This window comes from Bos grunniens, chromosome 13 (genome assembly GCF_055505025.1).
Source record: "Bos grunniens cultivar Pamir isolate PY7600 chromosome 13, Bosgru_T2T1.0, whole genome shotgun sequence".
NCBI lineage: Eukaryota > Metazoa > Chordata > Mammalia > Artiodactyla > Bovidae > Bos > Bos grunniens.
Window position 1 is genome coordinate 43771707 of NC_141177.1, and position 24473 is coordinate 43796179.

The 24473-nt window shown below is 43.3% G+C and overlaps 1 protein-coding gene across 1 annotated transcript in view; it reads right to left on the minus strand.

Annotated features, from left to right (window-relative positions):
* CFAP61 (cilia and flagella associated protein 61) overlaps nucleotides 1-24473 on the minus strand; it is a 247955-nt gene that overhangs the window by 102057 nt on the left and 121425 nt on the right. Inside the window, 1 exon segment of the mRNA XM_086333756.1 lies at nucleotides 5548-5675. Within this exon segment, the coding sequence (XP_086189882.1) occupies nucleotides 5548-5675 (128 nt within the window).

Sequence of the window (24473 nt, forward strand, 5' to 3'; positions counted from 1 at the left end):
ACATTTCCGGGGTACCCAGAGGGCGATCGGAGCCAGCACAGGGCCCTCAATCCCTGGGGCAGAGGCCAGCAGTACACAACAGGACAGCCAGCAACCTGTTCGCTGGGGTTCAGCTCCGAGATCAGCACGTAAGCACTACTTAATGAATCACCTAATTAGTGACAGGCCACACTGACGACCTCAGCTGTCCTCAGACAAAGGTGGAGATAAGAAGCCTCATTAAGTTGTGAGCGCTTGGCTGCAGCCGCCAGATCCACAGTTACGCTGGCACGGCATGGTCCTGTGCCACCTGATAGCGCGTGTTCCGGGCACCTGGCACAACCGCGGCTTCACAAACGTGCCCTGTAGTTCCAGGCTGTTCTTAGTTACCTTGACATGCCCACGGGGATGTGGGGTCAGGGGCCGATGAAAACCAGAAATTCCACACTGGGGTGAGATGACACGGCGGGAATTTTGACACCTCTTCCTGGGGGCAGGAGTGGAAGACGAGGCAGTGGGGGGCCTGGCGCCCACTGGAGCTCCCTGAGAACCAAAGGGCATCTTCCTCCAACCACCCATAGTTGTGGGGACACCACCCGGGGCTGCTTTCAGTCACTGTCATCTCAGGGTTCATTCATGCGTTTCTCTAGGGCCATTAGAGGCTCCTCGAGAGATTCTTTACATCAGAATTGAATTAGGAAAGATTTTAAAGTAATGGATTAAAAGGGGCTGCTCCATAATTGGGAGTAAATAATATAATACACAAGGCATAGAGACACATGAGCTGAAACAGAATCAAACAGTAACTGCTTCAGCTCAGTGGCTTGATGACAAAGACAGAAGGAAGAAGCTGTTGTGTACAATTCTGGAAGATAAAATGTCTATCTAGGATACTGACGGTGGCAGGGCCTGAGGCTCTGTGTTTCTAATAAGCTCCCAGGTGATGCTTATCTCACTGGAATACAGACCAAACTTTCGAGTAAAAAGGACATAAGACATAAAATGAGTTCATGGACCTGGTTCTTATCCCACCCCCCTTTTTTGGTAGAGCATGTCCATAATTCTTTTTTAAAACTGATTTTGGAGTACCGTTGTGGAAAGCCCAACACTGTGAAAGCATTGCATTTGGAGAGTTCTGCAGGAACAAGGAGCTGGTAAAAATATGACTGGCTATGAGGAAAGAGGTCCCTTGCTTTTTGGAAAGAGTTTTCTGACTTCCTTGCAAAGCTCTCCTTTAGGACACAGCATCTCCCTGACAGGTGATGGAAGCTCCCCTCTGGACCTGGCTCTTGATCTGAGAACGGGGACTTAGACTAAACTCTGACAGAGTTGGTGGAGCTCCTGGTGTGACAGCACCTCAGGGTTGGCAGGACTGGGGGTCCCCTGCCATGTCCCCCCCTTAGCAGGGGAACTGATGGCTGAGGCCAAGAGCTTTCTGCCAAAAACCAGTGTTTGGGGTTTTAAGCAGAAGGACCAGGAAGGATAAGACCAAACAACTACGCTGCCTAAGACAACACCTTTCTGTCCCAACGGGCCAGGCAGCCAAACAAACACCACCTATCAATCATGAAAACTACAGTTTTAATATAGCTCATGTCCATCACCTGAATGTCTTGGGCACGATGAAAAACACAGCAAAGAGTCTTAAAAATTCCCTTTTCCCTCCACTTTACTGCCCTCTATTCCACAGATGAGTGGGGGTTTTCTACTCTATGCCCCCCACCTCAAGAAAGCTCCCTGGCATGCCTGCTGTCCTCCCCCTGCCCAGCCCCTGGTCCCCACCATGGGGGCACATGTCCCGGCAAGGTGGGTGATGGGGAAGGAGGCCAGGATGTGCCCTCCAGGTGGGGCCTGGGGGTCTGAACACGTTCCCTCCTCTGCCCCTTGCAGAGTTGCTTGGGCACAGTGCCCTCAGAAGACAGATGCCCAAGACCTGGGTGTGGGGGATGGGGGACCAGTTAGCTGAGCCTCCCCTCCACCCTGAGTCACCCTCCCCTTTCCCCTTTGTATCAGCCAGGCAGGGCTGGCTCAGGAGGGTTGACAGAGACCGTAGAAAGTCTAAGGCCACTCAACTCAGCACCAGAGGATTCACCAGAACCAGGAGGACATGGACACACGTGGCAGGTGGTGTGTGTCTCTAGAAATGCCTGCCAGTCATGTCACCGGGCACTGGAAGGCCCAGGAGGCCTTGCCCTCATAAGGACAAGAAGAAGTCACCGAGCAATCCACTAGCCTGATGACCAGACAGGAAGGGTGTCCTCTGAGCAGGCGTGCCTGTGGGTGGGTAGCAGCTGAGGACCAGACAATGTTGTACTAAAATCCAAAACCCCAAACATCCCCTCAACACTCCCTCCCCACGTGGAGCTCACACCCGGGTATCTGTGTTAGTTGGTGAAAGTGAAAGTTGCTCAGCTGTGTCTGACTCTTTGTGATCTTCTTTGCGATTCTCCAGGACAGAATACTGGAGTGGGTAGCCTTTCCCTTCTCCAGGGGATCTTCCCAACCCAGGGATAGAACCCAGGTTTCCCGCATTGCAGGCGGATTCTTTACCAGCTGAGCCACCAGAGAAGCCCAAGAATACTGAAGTGGGTAGCCTATCCCTTCTCCAGTGGAGCTTCCCGACCCAGGAATCGAACTGGGGTCTCCTAGTCGCAGGCAAGCTATGAGGGAAGCCCCCTGATGCGTTAGTTGGTGACTGTGGACAAATCACATCAACATCCTAGTAGCATCATGGCGCTTGGGGAAAGAAGAACATGACAAGGCCAAGAACTTCTGCAAGGGCTGCTTTTGGTGTCTGAAGAGGAGACCCAAGGTGCTTTGCAGTTTTTCTGCATGTAAACAATGAAAGAACAAAGAGTTGTGTTTGCTTTGTCACCAGATGACAGGGTGACCAGATTTTCTGGAAAAAGAGGTTGTTGTACTGGGCCTCAGATGGATTTTCTGGAAACTACAGGGCCCCACCTGGGTTTAATAACACAGAGCAGGAGCACAGGAAGGCGACTCCTAAATCTTGCCTCCAAAATGTGGATTTAATCCTCACTGGAGGTCAGTGCTTGGTGAAAACTGTGTTTCTTCCATTTCATTCCAACTCGAATCATTTATAAAATCCATTTCAAATGGCAGTTAAACTGTTAAGTAAAATCTACAGCAGGTTACTATGGTGATTGCTGATTTGAAATAATTAGAGAACATAATGAGAGAACTATTTCCTCTCTTCGGGATTAGATATCCGTAAACTGATACTGGTCTATTTTTAGTGGACGTAATCTGTGCAACGATGACAGAGAACCACGAGTGCTTTAAAATGCTTTAAAAAGGTCTGTCTGATTGAGGAATTTAATCAACCAAGCACTTATATCAAAATTTATACCTGTCTTTATTAAATCTAAGTTGATTCCATAAAAAGAAAATTATATGTGTATATATCAATGTAATCATTTTAAACAAGACATAATGACTGGATATATAGCTAAATTAAAATTTAAGATCTGTTTATGATAACTTCTTCTCTACTATAATTTCACAACTCCACCCAGATCATTCATCATTCAAAAATGGCTGCACACAACTGCTGTTCAGAATCTTAGGTGAGGCGTCCTGTAAGAACAGGGAAGACTTCAGACTACAGAATGGCACAGGCAGTGAAAAGGAAGTTTCCTGAGTGCATCTCATGATTCCTTTCTTGCAATGCAAGAAGATTGCAGTAAACTGACCACAGTATTTAAAGCCTGTGAACTTTGTTCTAATTTCAATAAAGACAGGAGACCTATGGGACTTCCCTGGCTGTCCAGCAGCTAAGACTCCGTGCTCCCAATGCAGGGGGCCCAGGTTCAACCCCTGCTCAGAGAACTAGATCCTGCATGCTGCATCTTACAGTTGGCATGAATGTTGCAACGAAGGTGGAAGATTCTGCGTGCCGCGACCAAGACTCAGCACTACCAAATATATATATTTATTATTTTTTTTTTTTAATTAGGACTTTGCTGGTGGTACAGTGGATCTGAATCTGCCTGCCAACGCAGATGACATGGGGTCAATCCCTGGTCCAGGAAGATTCCACGTGCCTCAGAGCAACTAAACCCGCATGCCACAACTACTGAGCCGGCACCCAGAGCCTGTGCTCTTCAGAAGAGAAGCCAGCACACCACAGCAAAGAGTAGCCCCCGCTCGCCACAACTAGAGAAAGCCCATGCCCAGCAATGGTGACCCAGCACAACCAAAAATTAATTAATTAAAAAAAATTAAAGACAGGTGACTTAAATCTGGTTAACTAAGGGTGTGTTCTGAATAACTGAACAAACTGGCTAGGAAGTGAAAAAATCTTCCATTAAATGTGAGGTCAGATGAGTAAACTAATCACCTGGGGTTAGCTCATCCCCCTGTCCACCAGGAACAAATACCTTCTAGGGTTCCTTTCCTCTGTCCCTTTCCTTGTTTAGCCCTCACCACTCAGTTGTGGGGATATCTTTCCCCCTTTGCCCAATCCCCTCTTAGCACCTACAGTTTTGAACGGTAGCCAAAGTTTTCTCATGTGATCCTGAGCAAAAGATTTTGGGAAAGAAATATTCTCTAACTTAGGAGTCTGCATTTCCTCCAAACCAGGGTCTTTGAAAACACGTGGAGACTTTTTATAAAAGTAACCTGGATCTGAGAGAAGTCAGGCACACATTGGCAGTTCCGTGCCGGTGGTGGAGATACCAGGCCACAAACACAAGTTCTTGGACAATAACCTGGGGCTCTTCCTGTTAAAGAGGAACTGAAATTTGGTGAGCAAATAGAAAGCTAGTGGGGGGGAGCTGAGAAGACTCAGGAATCACCTATCAGGACAATGGGCAGAAATTATGCATTGCTTCAAGGATAATAGAAAACAGCTCAAACAGATGCATGAACCTCAATTGTCCTGGGGGAATTGAGGTATTGAGGACAGGTACTCTGTCCCCTGGCACCCAAAATGCAGGGGTCGAAAGAAACATCCTGGCCTGCCTGCCACCTCTGAAGCCTGTTCTTGATGCATAAAGTCAAAACTGGTCCATCCCCACACCTGCTTGATCACATAGAACATCTGTTAAAATACAAGTTCCCAGGGCCCCCCATGGGAACTTTCTCCTTCCATATGTCTACAAGGTCTGGGAATCTACATCTCCAACAAATGCTCTAGGTGATTCTTATAATTCAGCCAAAAAGCGAGCACTAGTACAGAACCGGGCTGAAAAACACCTTGAAAGGGTCAGAGTGACATATACTAGTCACTGCGGGCCACATGGTCCCTGTCACGGCTACTCAAAGCTGCCACTGTAGTGACAAAAGAGAGACGAAGCATAAATAGGTGAGCATTACTGTGTTCCTGTAAAGCTTTATTTTCAAAAGCAGGTGGATCTGCTTTGACCTGAGAGGCTAGAGCTTGCCAAACTCTGATCTAGAATATTCCTCTGATTCATTCTTTTTATTAATCTACATAGGCAAGGTATGTGAGGTGTTGAAAAAAAATCTTTTCAAGGGACTCTCTCAGGTGTGGGAAGAGAAAGGCCCCTTTAAAAACAAACTAATAAATAAAGTAAAACAACTTACCAAAACACCAACGTTTCTAGGAAGGAAATTCCAACGTTGGATGCGCCAACGACAACAATCTTGGCATTGACAGTTATTTTAGGTTCCAATGATAGTTTTCTGTTTGTATGGTTCAAGGCATAACTCAACTGGAAAAAAGCACAAAGAGGAAATGGACTTGAGGAAAACATAGCTGAGTCTGCATTCCCAAATTGGCAATTGCTTAACCAGAATATTACCAGCACAGCAAACTGAAAAATGCCCCTGCACAGCCCTGAGGAGTTTTACAGGAAGGAATGTCAAATAAATGAATGTAAGAATATGGGAATATATGTAATACCTAGGCTGGTGCACATCAAAATGCTTAATCTAGATCACTTTTTGTCTTATTATTAACAGATGTTTTATATTGAACTGAGGCCATCTATGACTAGATATGATAAGGTGAATAATCCCACAGGAAGACAGGCAAGCTGCACCCTGAGAAATTGTAGTTTCATCAAAGACCTAAATCTTCCCTTCTGTCTAGGGTTTTCTTGAAACTGTGAATGACTGGATTACAGTAGCCGGGTTTTTGATGAAAAGTATTCAGTTCAGTTCAGTTCATCTCAGTCGCTCAGTCGTGTCTGACTCTTTGCAATCCCATGAATCGCAGCATGCCAGGCCTCCCTGTCCATCACCAACTCCCAGAGTTCACTTCGACTCACATCCATCGAGTCGGTGATGCCATCCAGCCATCTCATCCTCTGTCGTCCCCTTCTCCTCCTGCCCCCAATCCCTCCCAGCATCACAGTCTTTTCCAATGAGTCAACTCTTCGCATGAGGTGGCCAAAGTACTGGAGTTTCAGCTTTAGCATCATTCCTTCCAAAGAACACCCAGGACCGATCTCCTTTAGAATGGACTGGTTGGATCTCCTTGCTGTCCAAGGGACTCTCAAGAGTCTTCTCCAACACCACACTTCAAAAGCATCAATTCTTCAGCGCTCAGCTTTCTTCACAGTCCAACTCTCACATCCATACATGACCACAGGAAAAACCATAGCCTTGACTAGATGGACATTTGTTGGCAAAGTAATGTCTCTGCTTTTCAATATGCTATCTAGGTTGGGCATAACTTTTCTTCCAAGGAATAAGCATCTTTTAATTTCATGGCTGCAGTCACATCTGCAGTGATTTTGGAGCCCCCAAAAATAAAGTCTGACACTGTTTTCACTGTTTCCCCATCTATTTCCCATGAAGTAATGGGACCAGATGCCATGATCTTCGTTTTCAGAATGTTGAGCTTTAAGCCAACTTTTTCACTCTCCTCTTTCACTTTCATCAAGAGGCTTTTTAGTTCCTCTTCACTTTCTGCCATAAGGGTGGAGTCATCTGCATATCTGAGGTTATTGATATTTCTCCCGGCAATCTCGATACCAGCTTGTGCTTCTTCCAGCCCAGTGTTTCTCATGATGTACTCTGCATATAAGGTAAATAAGCAGGGTGACAATATACAGCCTTGACATACTCCTTTTCCTATTTGGAACCAGTCTGTTGTTCCATGTCCAGTTCTAACTGTTGCTTCCTGACCTGCATATAGGTTTCTCAAGAGGTCAGGTGGTCTGCTACTCCCATCTCTTTCAGAATTTTCCACAGTTTATTGTGATCCACACAGTCAAAGGCTTTGGCATAGTCAATAAAGCAGAAATAGATGTTTTTCTGGAACTCTCTTGCTTTTTCCATGATCCAGCTGATGTTGACAATTTGATCTCTGGTTCCTCTGCCTTTTCTAAAACCAGCTTGAACATCTGGAAGTTCACGGTCCACGTACTGCTGAAGCCTGGCTTGGAGAATTTTGAGCATTCCTTTACTAGTGTGTGAGATGAGTACAGTTGTGCAGTAGTTTGAGCATTCTTTGGCATTGCCTTTCTTTGGGATTGGGATGAAAACTGCCCTTTTCCAGTCCTGTGGCCACTGCTGAGTTTTTCAGATTTGCTGGCATATTGAGCGCAGCACTTTCACAGCATCATCTTTCAGGATTTGAAATAGCTCAACTGGAATTCCATCACCTCCACTAGCTTTGTTCGTAGTGATGCTTCCTAAGGCCCACTTGACTTCACATTCCAGGATGTCTGGCTCTAGGTGAGTGGTCATACTATTGTGATTATCTGGGTCATGAAGATCTTTTTTGTACAGTTGTTCTGTGTATTCTTGCCACCTCTTCTTAATATCTTCTGCTTCTGTTAGGTCCATACCATTTCTGTCATTTATCGAGCCCATCTTTGCATGAAATGTTCCTTTGGTATCTCTAATTTTCTTGAAGAGATCTCTAGTCTTTCCCATTCTGTTGTTTTCCTCTATTTCTTTGCATTGGTCACTGAGGAAGGCTTTCTTATCTCTTCTTGCTATTCTTTAGAACTCTGCATTCAGGTGCTTATAGCTTTCCTTTTCTCCTTTGCTTTTCTCTTCTCTTCTTTTCACAGCTATTTGTAAGGCCTCCTCAGACAGCCATTTTGCTTTTTTGCATTTCTTTTCCATGGGGATGGTCTTGATCCCTCTCCTGTACAATGTCACGAACCTCATTCCATAGTTCATCAGCCACTCTATCTATCAGATATAGGCCCTTAAATCTATTTCTCACTTCCACTGTATAATCATAAGGGATTTGATTTAGGTCATACTTGAATGGTCTAGTGGTTTTCCCTACTTTTTTCAATTTAAGTCTGAATTTGGCAATAAGGAATTCATGATCTGAGCCACAGTCAGCTCCTGGTCTTGTTTTTCTTGACTGTATAGAGCTTCTCCATCTTCGGCTGCAAAGAATATAATCAATCTGATTTCAGTGTTGACCATCTTGTGATGTCCATGTGTACAGTCTTCTCTTGTGTTGTTGGAAGAGGGTGTTTGCTATGACCAGTGCATTTTCTTGGCAAAATCTGTTAGTATTTGCCCTGCTTCATTCTGTATTCCCAGGCCAAATTTGTCTGTTACTCCAGGTGTTTCTTGACTTCCTACTTTGGCATTCCAGTCCCCTATAATGAAAAGGACATCTTTTTGGGGTATTAGTTCTAAAAGGTCTTGTAGGCCTTCATAGAACCATTCAACTTCAGCTTCTTCAGCGTTACTGGTTGGGGCATAGACTTGGATTCTGTGATATTGAATGGTTTGCCTTGGAAACGAACAAAGATCATTCTCTCATTTTTGAGATTGCATCCAAGTACTGCATTTCAGAGTCTTTTGTTGACCATGATGGCTATCCATTTCTTCTAAGGGATTCCTGCCTGCAGTAGTAGATATAATGGTCATCTGAGTTAAATTCACCCATTCCAGTCCATTTTAGTTTGCTGATTCCTAGAATGTTGACGTTCACTCTTGCCATCTCCTGTTTGACCACTTCCAATTTGCCTTGATTCATGGACCTGACATTCCAGGTTCCTACGCAATATTGCTCTTTATAGCATCGGATCTTGCTTCTATCACCAGTCAGATCCACAACTTCGTATTGTTTTTGCTTTGGCTCTATCCCTTCATTCTTTCTGGAGTTATTTCTCCACTGATCTCCAGTAGCATATTGGGCACCTACTAACCTGGGGAGTTCCTTTTCAGTATCCTACCATTTTGCCTTTTCATACTGTTCGTGGGGTTCTCAAGGTAAGAATACTGAAGTGGTTTGCCATTCCCTTCTCCAGTGGACCACATTCTGTCAGCCCTGTCCCCCATGACCTGCCTGTCTTAGGTGGCGCCACAGGCATGGCTTAGTTTCATTGAGTAAGACAAGGCTGTGGTCCTAGTGTGATTAGATTGACTCGTTTTCTGTGATTATAATTTCAGTGTATCTGGCCTCTGATGCCCTTTTGAAAAGGGGGGCAGTTTATGAAAGTTAATGAAAAAGTATTAACTCTATTCAATTCTGCATCCCTCATAGCATCTGGAGCACAGTAGGTGTTCAGTGATATTTACAGAATGACAAACGTGTTGAATAACTAAAGCATATTGGATAATAAGGCTTGTTCAGTCTTTCAAATAACTGAGGGTCAGGGAGGACTCTTAGAAACACAGAGAGTCACAGATGATTGTTTTAATGCCCATGTTTGAAAAAATGACCTGGATTGATTTGTTTGGTTCACTTTCCTGCAGAAGCTTCAGTGGGAGCATGAAATGTACAAGGGAAGGTTTTACTAGAAAGAAGTGACGGGATACTCTTGAAAGAATGTCAGACTAGAAAAATCAGAAGACCTTGCTTCCCGTTTTTAATTCATAAATTCAACAAACATTTTAATCTGATGCTTCCTGTGTGTCCAGACAATAACAGGGTTTGCAGCTGACTTCTCATCAGAAGCAATGGAGGCCAAGAGTCGGTGGAGTGATGTCCACAACAAAGCATGTCTCTTGTTCAAGTTCTTATTACATTAGCATTAACTCATCCTCTAGGTTAGAGACCTTCAAATCTAGTAGACCAAACCAGTTTTTAATTTTCCCCAAATCCTGAGACATCACGAGTTGGAAGTTTAACAGTGAAGCCCTATGGAAAGCTAAGCTCCCACTTACTTTTTAGTGCCTAAGGCAGCATGGGGGCGTGGGTTGCATGCTTTGCAATTCACCCAGGAACATATGTGATCTAGAGGATAAATCCTCTCTCTCCAGCTCAAGCTAGCCCAGCAATACGAGGTAGGAAAATGTCTTGAGAAAAATAAAGTATTAATAGAAATCCAAAACAATGTTCCAAGATTTTAGACTCTCCCCATAATTAACATTGATGGTGTCTCCCAGCATCTATTTCACTCTCTCCCACATCTAATGAGGCAAACCATGGATTATGGGAAAAGACAATCCACTCCCATCTGGTTGATACAAACCAGGTTGTATAATCCCACACTCCTTGCTCAATAATGACCCAGAATAGACATGTGACCTCTGCTGGCATAATCAGAGTGAAGCTCAGGACTTCTGTGTGATGATTTAAGAAGAAAAGCCTCTTGCCTTCCAGATGGCTTGGGGTATGTAAAGCCTGAAACAGTACAGTCATCATGTCACCAAAAGGGAAATGATTCTGGGATGAAGCTCCAAGTGAATAACAAAGAAATAGAACAAGAATTCCTTTCAAATCCTACCTGAACCCCATGCTATCTTTGGGCTCTTCAGTTACAGGAGCAGTAAGTATTAGTCAGCTATTGCCAAACAGTGTTACATAAAAAACTGCCCCAAAATGCAGTGGTTTAAAACACCACCATCTATTTTGACTCAGGTAACTCTGAGTCATCAGGAAGAAGGTTGATGTCAGTGGGATTCATCAGGGTTTGGCTTCACTCTGCAGTTTTCAGTTTGGCCTCACATTGCTCTCCTTTTTTAATTTATCTATTATTGAGGTAGAGTTAATGTAAAATATAAGTTTCAGGCGTACAACTGAGTGAATCATGATTTTTAAAGGTTACACTCCATTTATAGTTATTATAAAATATTGGCTATATTCCCTGTGCTGTACAATATATTCTCATAGCTTATTTTACTTTTTTTTTTTTTTACTAAAATTCTTATTTCATATTGGAGTATGGCCAATTAATAATGTTTTGATAATTTCAGGTGGACAGCAAAGAGACTCAGCCACACATATATATGTGTCCATTCTCCTACCTATCTTATCTTTTTTGGTGACAGAGAGCTGGGTCTGTCCTTCTCATGGCAACACGAAAGTGCAAGAAGGGTGAGTGAAAATAAGAAATATCTTTGCAACCCCATGGACTGTAGCCCATCAGGCTCCTCTGTCCATGGAATTTATCAGGCAAGAATACTGGAGTGGGTTGCCATTTCCTCCTCCAGGGCATCTTCTCAACCCAAGGACTGAACCCGCATTTCCTGTTTCTTCTGCATTGCAGGCAGATTCTTCACCTGCTGAACCATCAAGGATGCCCACTTATTTCTCAATAAGGTATTAAAAAAATGTGCATGGCCAAAGCAAGCCACAAGGCTGAGCCCAACACCCAAGAGATGGGGAAGCAGACTCCCCTGGAGTGGGAAGAATGTCAAACTCACACACAAGGGTGCAGCCCAGGGAAGGAGGAAGTGCTAGGGAGAAAGATGCAACCAGTCCTGTTTCCTTGACAGTTAGGCCAGTTTGTTTCTTTTACGCGCAACTAAAAACCTCCTAACGGAGAAGGCAATGGCACCCCACTCCAGTACTCTTGCCTGGAAAATCCCATGGACAGAGGAGCCTGGTGGGCTGCAGTCCATGGGGTTGCTAGGAGTCGGACACGACTGAGCAACTTCACTTTCACTTTTCACTTTCATGCATTGGAGAAGGAAATGGCAACCCATTCCAGTGTTCTTGCCTGGAGAATCCCAGGGACAGGAGAGCCAGGTGGTCTGCCGTCTCTGGGGTCGCACAGAGTTGGACACGACTGAAGTGACTTTGCAGCAACAGCAGCAAAAACCTCCTAAACTAGATAGACTTTCTGAATGACAATAATGAATATACCATTTAGGTGAAAGAGTATCTAGTTAACCCTGGTACATCTGGCTGCCAAAGTAGACTGTGTTCTGATTAACTTGCAGGACAAGCCTTGGCAGCAGCAGAGTCTGGTAGTTAGAGGGAAGAAAACAGAAAGCATAGCCCGTGGTATGATGGCATCTAATCGAAGATCCAATTAACAGACTTAAGATGCAAGCATCTTCACAGAGGTCAGAACCCAAGATTCCTTCCATAGGAGGTGTGTTCAGACATTCCCCTCTGCTGTCAGGAAGTGTACGCGGACACTGCAACACGGGCAGTCATGAAATTCCCTGGTAAAGAATGATACCTCATTTATGAAACAGCTCCTGAATCAAAGATACAAAGGCGTCTAGGGAACAGAGCAGAATGGCTTTTGTTTCCCTCACAATAGCTTTAACACCAACAGCTGCCAGGCCTCAGAAATCACCTTTCTAACTGCTGAATACACACAGTGGCCTCGGGTGTCAGCAGTTAGCATCAGTACCCACAAGGGTGGGTGTCTCGGGAGAGCAATCAGGCCTCACAATGGTTCTCGGGAAACCCAATTTTGTGCCCAGGCTTTAATTAAAAACATATTCATCATTGGGTATGAAGAAGTAACCTGAAGAAGCCACATTTTCCTTTTGTTAGGATAGGCGATTTTTAAATACCTTGAAAAATAAAACATTCTTTCCAGCCTGGAAATGTCTTTCAGTGACAACTGCAAATGAAGACAGCTTTCAAAGGGTTTGTTTTGCCTGTAAGCTGGAAGCTCGAGGCATTTTTGGAAGAAAGCACAATGTGTCCTTCCTTTATGTTCCTTCAAACTACAGATTTTCACAGCGAAGAAAAACAGGTATGTAAGACCCTCTGAGCCAAGCCAGGTTTTCCTTTTCTTGGTCTGAACATCTACTAAAGATGTGCTGTGCCCTGGAGATCCTGCTTTAGATGCTTGTTTCTGTTTTTTATTTCCTTAATAGCAAAGTAAAAACACAAGCTCTATCTATTGACTCATACCTTATAGACAGAAATTAAATGTATTTTGGAATAGTAAGGTATCAAAGATGAAACAGAGGAGTGTCTATAGGCCGTCCCACTATGTACTGTACCAGTCATAATATGGGTGAGAGGTCAGATTCTTACCTCCATGTTCTTTTGAGACATTTATGATTCTATTTTCCTAATGGCATTAAATGAGCATTTTTAGACAAAGGGATGATTTTAAATAGAGAGATGAATAGGTGCCCCAGCAAGATGGGCTTCCCTGATAGCTCGGTGGGTAAAGAATCCGCCTGCAATGCAGGAGACGCGGGTTCGATTCCTGGGTCAGGAAGATCTGCTGGAGAAGGGATAGGCTACCCACTCCAGTATTCTTGGACTTCCCTTGTGACTCAGGTGGTAAAGAATCCACCTGCAATGTGGGAGGACCTGGGTTCAACCCCTGCATTGGGAAGATCCCCTGGAGAAGGGGAAAGGTTACCTACTCCAGTATTCTGGCCTGGAGAATTCCATGGACTATACAATCCATGGGGTCACAAAGACTTGGGCACGACTGAGCGAGTTTCACTTTCAGCAAGAAAGAATAAACCATACAGCATGTATAAGTTGAACTTTTAAGGCTAAAAGACAAGTCCCTTAAAATAGATTAGGACTCTCGTAATGAGTTTAAAACACAAGCCTTAAGTTCCATCCCTGAGAAGGGAGAAGAAAGAATGGATAATATGGGAAATTCTCTCGGTTTGGAAATTCTAGAGCTGGGGTGAGGTGGGGAGGGGAGAGAGTATGAAGGTTTCTGAGAGAAGTGATGATAAAGGTCATGTGGCGGGCTGTTGAGATGAGAAAATAGGGAATAGAAATGAGCATGTGCTTAAATTTTAAGCTATTTATCTGCAATCGCCTACAAACTTCTGAATCAGAACACCTTGTACAAGTGAGAGCGTGACTCATAGAGGGCTTTTGTCCTTCTATTAATTCATCTGGTTGGTCTGCTGCCCTAGATTATTTGCTTCCTGGAGTCAGAAGCTACATCTTTGTTTTCTGAGGCCTTGTTCAGTTTTAGTTTAGCTTTTGTTTTATCTGAACAATTCCTGCCACACATATTTGGACATTTGATCAATGATGAAAGGACGGATAGGCTGATTTTTCATGAGCCCTTCTTAAAGGGTGTTGATATAATTTCCACTGATTCAAAATATTTCCTTTGGTGTTTTCCAGCTGCTTAAATGGCCAAACCAATGATTTAGATATAATTAGAGCTTTGCTGTTGTTTAGTCACTAAATCGTGTCTGATTCTTTTGCGACCCCATGGACAGTATGTAGCCTGCCAGGCTTCTCTGTCCATGGGATTTCCCAGGCAAGAACACTGGAGTGCGCTGCCATTTCCTTCTCCAGGGAATCTTCTGGACCCAGAGGTTGAATTCACATCTCCTGCACTGGCAGGCAGATTCTTTACCAGTGAGCCACCAGGGATGCCCCATAATAAGAGCTACTCAGGATAAAATTTGTCTGTTTAGTAAAAACGATACTGATATACAAGCTCAAGTGCGTTTATGCCATGATTCACATACATTTGTCAAGAGATCTTAAAGACATGGTTTTGAATTGTATGCATATGCATTAATTGTTCTGTGTGTTCAAAAAAACTAGTCAAAATATAACTTAGTCTGTTATATACAGACCTGAGTTCTGTGTTTTCATAACTGGTTAAGTTTCTCTTTTGCACTTAGAATGAGTTAGAATCACAACAAAATCATGACTGAAACTCAATTTCAATAACAGATCCAAAATCAGAAGTTAATAAAATTATAAACAGGCCATTAAACTAGAAAGCAGTGACAATAAATACAAATGGTCCTATAAAATAAACCCAATTCTTACTAAAATGCGACATGACAACATCTATGGTGAATTTTTTCCGATGACACCATTTCGTTTGGGGGTGACGTTCAAACTCCAGGATCACTGGACTAGGCATCATTAGCCTGGAGGCAAGGTTTGCGCTTGTTTTCTTAACTCTGCTACTGGTTGAAATTCTGAGCCTCTTTTCCTTAAATATCAGTTTCCTCAGGTGTAAAATGGAAGTAAATTACACAAGCCTCTGCCTTCCTCAGCAGGCAAACATGGAAACTATTCATTAAAAAAATCGACAAATACTTGGAGCTTTTCAGGCAAAGATGTTACACAAGGTAAAATTGCATATCCTCTCTCCCATCTGCAATATGAAAGGCAAATCTTCGAAAACACATTTTAAAAGGGCGAAACAAGGAGCTCCATTTTCAGCTCCACACCCATGTGTATCTATTTTTTCTTACAGAAAGCGTCCAAAGACTTCAAAGGGAGCTCTGTCCAGGCAAGAAAATGGAAGATGGAGAGATTCAAAGCCATTAGAAATAGAGTTTCTGAAATTCTTAATAAGCCTATTTTTGCCTTACAAATGTAATTTTTTTCCTCCTTACACTTTTCCATTCTCTCTCTTCTTTTTGAGAATGCCCCCCAACTTTCCCCCAATTTGATCAAGACGAATAATGACAGGTTGACAGTACTATAAATATCGGTGTCTGTTTCAGAGTTCAAAGTTCACAAACTGGCCTCTTGGGGGCAAAGTATTGCAACATTTACCAAATAAACAAACAGTAAGGAGATTCAATGAATGAATGAACAAGATTCAATAAGTGGGACATCTCTTCCACAGATTAACAATGTGATTTTGAAAAGTCATTAAAAGGCTCAGAAGCAAGGTAGGAACACCATCACCTGTCCCAGCACAGCCTGAGGGGGCTGTCAGGACAACGCCATGGTTTTCAGCCTTGTTTTCTGAAGGATTCCCTAACCTTCCTTTCTCTTAGAAAATGGGCAGCACCTCTACCACTTCCTGCAGCTCCAGCACTTAGGGAGAACGCACACTGTTATGTCTCTGGCATGTGCTGAGAGGGATGACTCTGGGACCCCTTCTGACTTGCTTTCCTAACACGGGGATGAGTGTACTCAGAACCGTGCAAAGTGGGGCAAGGGGTGAGCTGGGGTTCCTACAGGATCCCCACTGTTGCCCCAGGTACACGGTAAACTTAGCAAAGTGAATGAGGCCCTAATTTGGCCTTTCAAAATTATTCGTAACTCTACCCATGATCCCAATATCCATTGGAAGGACTAATGCTGAAGCTGAAACTCCAATACTTTGGCCACCTGATGCGAAGAACTGACTCATTAGAAAAGACCCTGATGCTGGGAAAGATTGAAGGCGGGAGGAGAAGGGGATGACAGAGGATGAGATGGTTGGATGGCATCACTGACTCAATGAACATGAGTTTGAGTAAACTCTGGGAGTTGGTGATAGACAGGGAAGCCTGGCATGCTGGTCCAAGGGGTTGCAAAGAGTTAGACACGACTGAACAACTGAACTGAACTGAACTACCCATGAAGAATTCTTATTTCTTTAAAGAACAATCATGCCTTTAACTCCTTTACATTCTTCACATTATCCCAGGCAAACAGTGGGAGCTTGAGCCCTAGCTAAAGAAGAGGGTTCCTGGACTTCCCTGGTGGTCCAGAGGTTAAGAATTCTGCCAATGCAGGGGACACCATTTGATCCCTGGCCCAGAAAGATCCCACATGATTCAGGGCAACTAAACCCACGCACCACAACTACTGAGCCCACCTGCCCTACAGCCCGCGCTCTACAACAAGAGAAGCCCTGCAATAATAAGCCCACAGACCACACTTAGCCCTCACTCGCCTCAACTCGGGAAAATCCAAGCACAGACAGCATGGAAGACTCAGTAAGGGATAAACAAATAAATTTTGTAAAAATTAGTAAAAAAAAAATTTTTTTTTTTAAAGAAGAGGGTTTCTGTTTCAGTTAGGGTTGGACTTGGCTGCATACAACAGAAAATGCAGCTTAAACACAAAACAGTACCTTTAATAGGATAGAAGATAATTTCTCTCTTTATGAAGAAGAAATCTGGAAACACATAGTCCAAGGCTATTGAGGCAGAGTCAGACGTCTACCTGCCTAATTCCCCATCCTAGTGCATGGCTTCTATCCTCAAGGATGGCCCAGGATGGCTGCCAGAGATCCAGACAGCATGTCCTCATTCCAGGAAGCAGGAAGGAGAAGGGAGGGAAAAAGGGCCTTCCTTCCAGTAAGCCACAGCCTTTAACCAACCTTTTCAGACACCTTTTCAGCAGTTCCAACTACTACTTCTATCCCAGTGGCCAAAACTAAGTCATATGGTCATGCCTAATGCAGGGGCTCTAAGAAACACATTCTCTTTGTTGGGGCATTGCTGCCTGTAACAAAATTGAGATCTTATTACTAAGGCAAAGCGGGAAAGGATAGTGGGGCTGACTTGTAGTCTTTGCTGTAATTCTTTGCCACCGTGTGTGCTCACTCAGTCGTGTCCCACTCTTTGCGGCTCCATGAACTATAGTCTGCCAGGTTCCTCTGTCCATGGGATTCTCTAGGCAAGAATACTGGACTGGGTTGCCATTTCCTACTCCAGGGGATCTTCCCAACCCAGGGATCAAACCCACATCTCTTGTGTGTCTGCACTGGCAAGCAGCTTCTTTACCATTAGCGCCACCTGGGAAGCCTGGCTATAATTTAGTAAGCTTCTATTCAATGGGTGAGTTTCTTTAACTTGCATTTTTAAAATACTTTATCCATATTACACCTGGAATATTTAAAATATTCCATCTCTCCTACAGTCATACCCTCCACCTGTTCATTATCACTATTTGCAAACGTTTTAAAAATTCAAATTATTGCCACCCCATGACATTCACTGGCAACCATTCTTACACATTTATATCTGGGGGGTGGGGAAAGTGTTTTGGAAGTTGAGTGACTTTAATGGATTTCACCAGTTCTAGGGTGCACATTTTTTCCACATTAGCATCCCTGAAAACAGCATCATGGTCAAGGTCATCTTAGCCGTTGAGGTCAGCCAGGTAGCTGCAGTGACACAGTGTGCAGTGCTGGGCACAGGTGACTTGATCAAGGCTATTCACTGTCGTCATTTCCAGAGAGTCATATGCATTATGTGACAACATGGGATGAGTTTAACTGCTGCTGACAACACCTTCAGAAAGATTACAGCATGATTTGGCATCGAAATGAACACTTATTATGTTCCCATGAAGGCCTGGAAACCACACAGCAGGGTGCAAATTTGATATTAGTGAAGCAAATATTAGTCATTGGAGAGAATGGCTATAATTCCATATTTTCTTGCAATGCAACAATCGAGTGCTTTATGGGAGCAAATCAGGGATGATAGATGCCTACAAGTAGACAACACTGTGTCATATTTTCTTACTGAGACACATGCAAAAGTTTTTTTCTTTTCACATCCCACAGCAAACAATGCAATTGAAGGGAACATAAATTGGCTCTCCTCTCTGAATAGATGAAAGAAATTTCAAAGCAATAAGACTTGTATGATCGATTTGTATGCTGTTCAGGGCTCTCATTAAGACACTGTGTCATAGTTTGGCCATGTTTTTTTCTTAATAGTACATAAAGTAAGAGTTTATCTTATAATAATGACATCTCATGTATATGCTAAGTTGTTTCAGTCATGTCCGACTCTTTGCGACCCTATGGACTGTAGCCCACCAGGATCCTCTTGTCAGTGGGATTCTCCAGGCAAGAATACTGGAGTGGGCTGCCGTGTCCTTCTCCAGGGGATCTTTATGACCCAGGAATCAAACCCGTGTACCTTATGTCACCTGCATTGGCAGGCAGGTTCTTTACCACTAGCACCATGTGGGAGGCCCATAATAATGGCATCTTAGATTTGATAAAGGTGACTAAATTGACTTGTTTTTAATTAAATAACATCTTGAACCAGTAGCTCATATTATAACCACTGAAAATATGGTTGCTTTGATGCAATACTCCAACAGAGGCAAAGGGAGACCCACATTTGGCTTTTCAGAGACCCAGAGACTCACTGATTCCCCAACTTGAGGATGGTAGCACGGGTGCCAGGATAACCTCCTGTGGCTCCACATCCCTCCCTTCCCAACTGAAGAGGTGCCGAGTGTTTAGAAATGTCTTCTGCACTCCTCATCACACCCAGCAACTCCTGTCTGTTAAGGTTCAGCCACTTGACACTAGAGTTATCATCATACAATGTCAGCCAGAAACTGGAGAAATGACATCTCTGGGGTGAACAGACAGCAAAAGGTAGGCCAAAAGCAAATCCATGTCAGAGAAATGGTTTGTAGAATCAATGACCTGACCTGTATTGCTCTAAAAGCACAAATCACTATTATATCCATGTCTCTTGAAAAAAACTCATTGACTTAATGTCTTAGCTGCCTAACCACTCTCCACCTCTAGAGCCACATGAGAGACTCATTTGTAATGGAATAAAATGAAGGCTTGGCCTCAAAGGTTTTGAAAATACTCAAATTCAAAAGCAATGAAAGGCATTGTTCCTGTCAAAGAATGCCCTTCTGAAAATTATGACATTTTACTACAAGTATCCAAGGATAAAAATGGTCCTCTCCATTTTTGAATGGGCTCCCCATGTGGTGCTAGTGGTAAAGAACCCACTTGCCAATGCAGGACATATAAGAGACACAGGTTTGATCGCTGTGTTAGGAAGATTTCCCTGGAGGAGGCCATGGCAACTCACTCTAGTATTCTTGCCTGGAAAACTCCATGGACATAGGAGCCTGGTGGGCTACAACCCATATGGTTGCAAAGAGTTGGACATGACTGAAGTGATTCAGCATGTATGCATACATATACTGAATACAAATGAATATATGTATGTTTATAACATAGAATTTGAATGTCTTAATAATTAGGTGAGGAATCAGAGAAATATATGAGTGATAAGTTTATTCTCTTGGGGTTCTCAATGCAAGAATACTGAAGAGGTTTGCCATTCCCTGGAGATCAGTGGAAAAATAACTCCAGAAAGAATGAAGGGATGGAGCCAAAGCAAAAACAATACCCAGCTGTGGATGTGACTGGTGATAGAAGCAAGGTCCGATGCTGTAAGGAGCAATATTGCCTAGGAACCTGGAATGTCAGGTCCATGAATCAAGGCAAATTGGAAGTGGTCAAACAGGAGATGGCAAGAGTGAATGTCGACATTCTAGGAATCAGAGAACTAAAATGGACTGGAATGGGTGAATTTAACTCAGATGACTATTATATCTACTACTGCAGGCAGGAATCCCTTAGAAGAAATGGAGTAGCCATCATGGTCAACAAAAGAGTCCGAAATGCAGTACTTGGATGCAATCTCAAAAACGACAGAATGATCTCTGTTCGTTTCCAAGGCAAACCATTCACTATCATAGTAATCCAAGTCTATGCCCCAACCAGTAATGCTGAAGAAGCTGAAGTTGAACAGTTTTATGAAGACCTACAAGACCTTTTAGAACTAATACCCCAAAAAGATGTCCTTTTCATTATAGGGGACTGGAATGCCAAAGTAGGAAGTCAAGAAACACCTGGAGTAACAGGCAAATTTGGCCTGGGAATACAGAATGAAGCAGGGCAAAGACTAATAGAGTTTTGCCAAGAGAACGCACTGGTCATAGCAAACACCCTCTTCCAACAACACAAGAGAAGACTGTACACATGGACATCACCAGATGGTCAACACTGAAATCAGATTGATTATATTCTTTGCAGCCAAAGATGGAGAAGCTCTATACAGTCAGCAAAAACAAGACTGGGAGCTGACTGTGGCTCAGATCATGAACTCCTTATTGCCAAATTCAGACTTAAATTGAAGAAAGTAGGGAAGACCACTAGACCATTCAGGTATGACTTAAATCAAATCCCTTATGATTATACAGAAATAGATTTAAGGGATTAGATCTGATAGACAGAGTGCCAGATGAACTATGGACAGAGGTTCGTGACATTGTACAGGAGACAGGGATCAAGACCATCCCCATGGAAAAGAAATGCAAAAAAGCAAAATGGCTGTCTGAGGAGGCCTTACAAATAGCTGTGAAAAGAAGAGAAGCAAAAAGCAAAGGAGAAAAGGAAAGATATTCCATTTGAATGTAGAGTTCCAAAGAATAGCAAGAAGAGATAAGAAAGCCTTCCTCAGTGACCAATGCAAAGAAATAGAGGAAAACAACAGAATGGGAAAGACTAGAGATCTCTTCAAAAAAATTCGAGATACCAAGGGAACATTTCATGCAAAGATGTGCTCGATAAAGGACAGAAATGGTATGGACCTAACAGAAGCAGAAGATATTAAGAAGAGGTGGCAAGAATACACAGAACAACTGTACAAAAAAGATCTTCATGACCCAGATAACCACGATGGTGTGATCACTGACCTAGAGCCAGACATCCTGGAATGTGAAGTCAAGTGGGCCTTAGAAAGCATCACTACGAACAAAGCTAGTGGAGGTGATGGAATTCCAGTTGAGCTATTTCAAATCCTGAAAGATGATGCTGTCAAAGTGCTGCACTCAATATGCCAGCAAATTTGGAAAACTCAGCAGTGGCTTCAGGACTGGAAAAGGTCAGTTTTCATTCTGATTCCAAAGAAAGGCAATGCCAAAGAATGCTCAAACTACCACACAATTGCACTCATCTCACACGCTAGTAAAGTAATGCTCAAAATTCTCCAAGCCAGTCTTCAGCAATACGTGAACCATGAACTTCCAGATGTTCAAGCTGGTTTTAGAAAAGGCAGAGGAACCAGAGATCAAATTGCCAACATCTGCTGGATCATCAAAAAAGCAAGAGGATTCCAGAAAAGCATCTATTTCTGCTTCATTGACAATGCCAAAGCCTTTGACTGTGTGGATCACAATAAACGTGGAAAATTCTGAAAGAGATGGGAATACCAGACCACCTGACCTACCTCTTGAGAAACCTATATGCAGGTCAGGAAGCAACAGTTAGAACTGGACATGGAACAACAGACTGGTTCCAAATAGGAAAAGGAGTACATCAAGGCTGTATATTGTCACCCTGCTTATTTAACTTATATGCAGAATACATCATGAGAAACCCTGGGCTGGAGGAAGCACAAGCTGGAATGGAGACTGCCGGGAGAAATATCAATAACCTCAGATATGCAGATGACTCCACCCTTATGGCAGAAAGTGAAGAGGAACTAAAAAGCCTCTTGATGAAAATGAAAGTGGAGAGTGAAAAAGTTGGCTTAAAGCTCAACATTCAGAAAACAAAGATCATGGCATCTGGTCCCATCACTTCATGGGAAATAAACGGGGAAACAATGGAAACAGTGTCAGACTTTATTTTTTTGGGCTCCAAAATCACTGCAGATGTGATTGCAGCCATGAAATTAAAATACACTTGCTCCTTGGAAGGAAAGTTATGACCAACCTAGATAGCATATTGAAAAGCAGAGACATTACTTTGCCAACAAAGGTCCATCTAGTCAAGGCTATGATTTTTCCAGTGGTTATGTATGGATGTGAGAGTTGGACTGTGAAGAAAGTTGAGCACCAAAGAATTGACGCTTTTGAACTGTGGTGTTGGAGAAGACTCTTGAGAGTCCCTTGGACTGCAAGGAGATCCAACTAGTCCATTCTAAAGGAGATCAGTCCTGGGTGTTCTTTGGAAGGAATGATGCTAAAGCTGAAACTCCAGTACTTTGGCCACCTCATGCGAAGAGTTGACTCATTGGAAAAGACTCCGATGCTGGAAGGGATTGGGGGCAGGAGGAGAAGAGGACGACAGAGGATGAGATGGCTGGATGGCATCACCAACTCGATGGACATGGGTTTGAGTGAACTTCAGGAGTTGGTGATGGACAGGGAGGCCTGGTGTGCTGCAATTCATGGAGTTGTAAAGAGTCGGACACGACTGAGCGACTAAACTGAAGTTTATTCTCTTGAGAATTTTGTTAAATGAAAAAGTTGTATAGTTATTTGTTTGCACTTCCTAAAAAAATGATTTATAGAAAATATGTCAGGTATCCTCTGTCTGAATGTTATTTGATTAAAGAAAGAGGACTTCAGGCTTAAAAACATTTGGTTTAAAACATTAGGTTTAAAAACATTTGCATTTAATATCCCAGAAGCAGACTGGAATCTACCCTTATTCTCATAGAAGCAACTTACAAATATTCAGCAAAGAGTTTCTATGACATAGAGTAATTTCCCCAGTGAGGAAAGCAACTCTGGGAAAAAACTGTCTGTATGAAGTCAATGTTCTAGCAAGAAGGCAAGTCTGACTTGTTGGTGGAGAAGGCAGTTGGATTCATGGAGTGATTCTGGGGATAGCAGGATAATCCATCCAGAATCCTGATGCCTGAAATTCTGCCATCAAAAATTTGATATAGACCTTAAGTCAACAATTTCAATCCAACAGACACATATTGAGCATCTCCCATGTGCCAAGCACTGGCCCCAGTGCTGGGGTAAGAGTGAGGCACGGCTCCTGTCATGAAGGAATTCTCATTGTCAGGAGACATGAGTAAACTAAGAAAACGCAGCATGTGTGATTAAAGGCAGTGTACCAGGAAGCTATGGCTGTGTAACAAACCAGTCCAAGATTGAGAGGATTAAAACAAGTGTTCATTGAACTCATGATAGGAGGGAAGTCAGGATGGTCTTCTTCGAGGAAATGACAGCTGAGCTTGATTTAGAAGGATCTTTCCCAGGTGATAGGCAAGAGAAAAAACAACTTTCCAGATGGGATGGCAGGGGGAGCCAGTGCAAGAATCTGGAAGAGTGAGGTATCCCACTGAAAAACAGATTAGGCTCTACACATGCATTTGCAGATGACGTCCTGAGAAGGGAGAGTGGACAAGGTAGGCAGACGCAGAGGGGACACACAGGGAGGAGCAGGGTCAGGAGAGCCTTTGGGCATTTCTGGGCACAGAGCACAAAGGGAAATTTCTGTTTCCCTGGGAATAAGCTATTTGCTTAGGTCAGGTCCCTGGCTATTTGCACTGCTGGTTCAGGTCTCCGGTTCATTTGCCAGGAAAATGGCAGCAGTGGGGAAAGAACTCATTTTCCTGAGAACTCCTGTCCAAGCGAGGGCTATTCTACAGATACAACTTTTCAATCTAGCTGTGTCCCCGCCATTTCTTTATTTTCATTCCTGGGTCTTTTCACACACTCCTGAAAGCAAACTAAAACTCAGGGCTCTGCTGTGCATGTCTGAGGTGTGCCTTCATGCACACATGTAGCCTTTCAATCAGGCTCTGTACTTCGAATACTGACATTCGACAGTATTCCAGAGCTGCTCTGAAGAAATTAAGAACATTCTCTTTCATCTCGATGCAGACAATGGTGTGTATTCTTTTGCACGACTTGACATTTCTGTGCACTGAAATGAAAGGTTCACTCAACTTCTGAGAGCAACAAACAAGGGCTGTTGTGAAAAAATAAGCCTTTCTGAAAATTCCTATGGAGAACGCTAAGGCTAAAAATAAAGTTCAAAGGACCTTGATCAGAATCTATGGGCCAGCTTTTTGGTTCCAGGGAAGGATGTACAGTGGGGAATAAAACAAACTTTTTTTTTTTTTTTTGGACTACACTG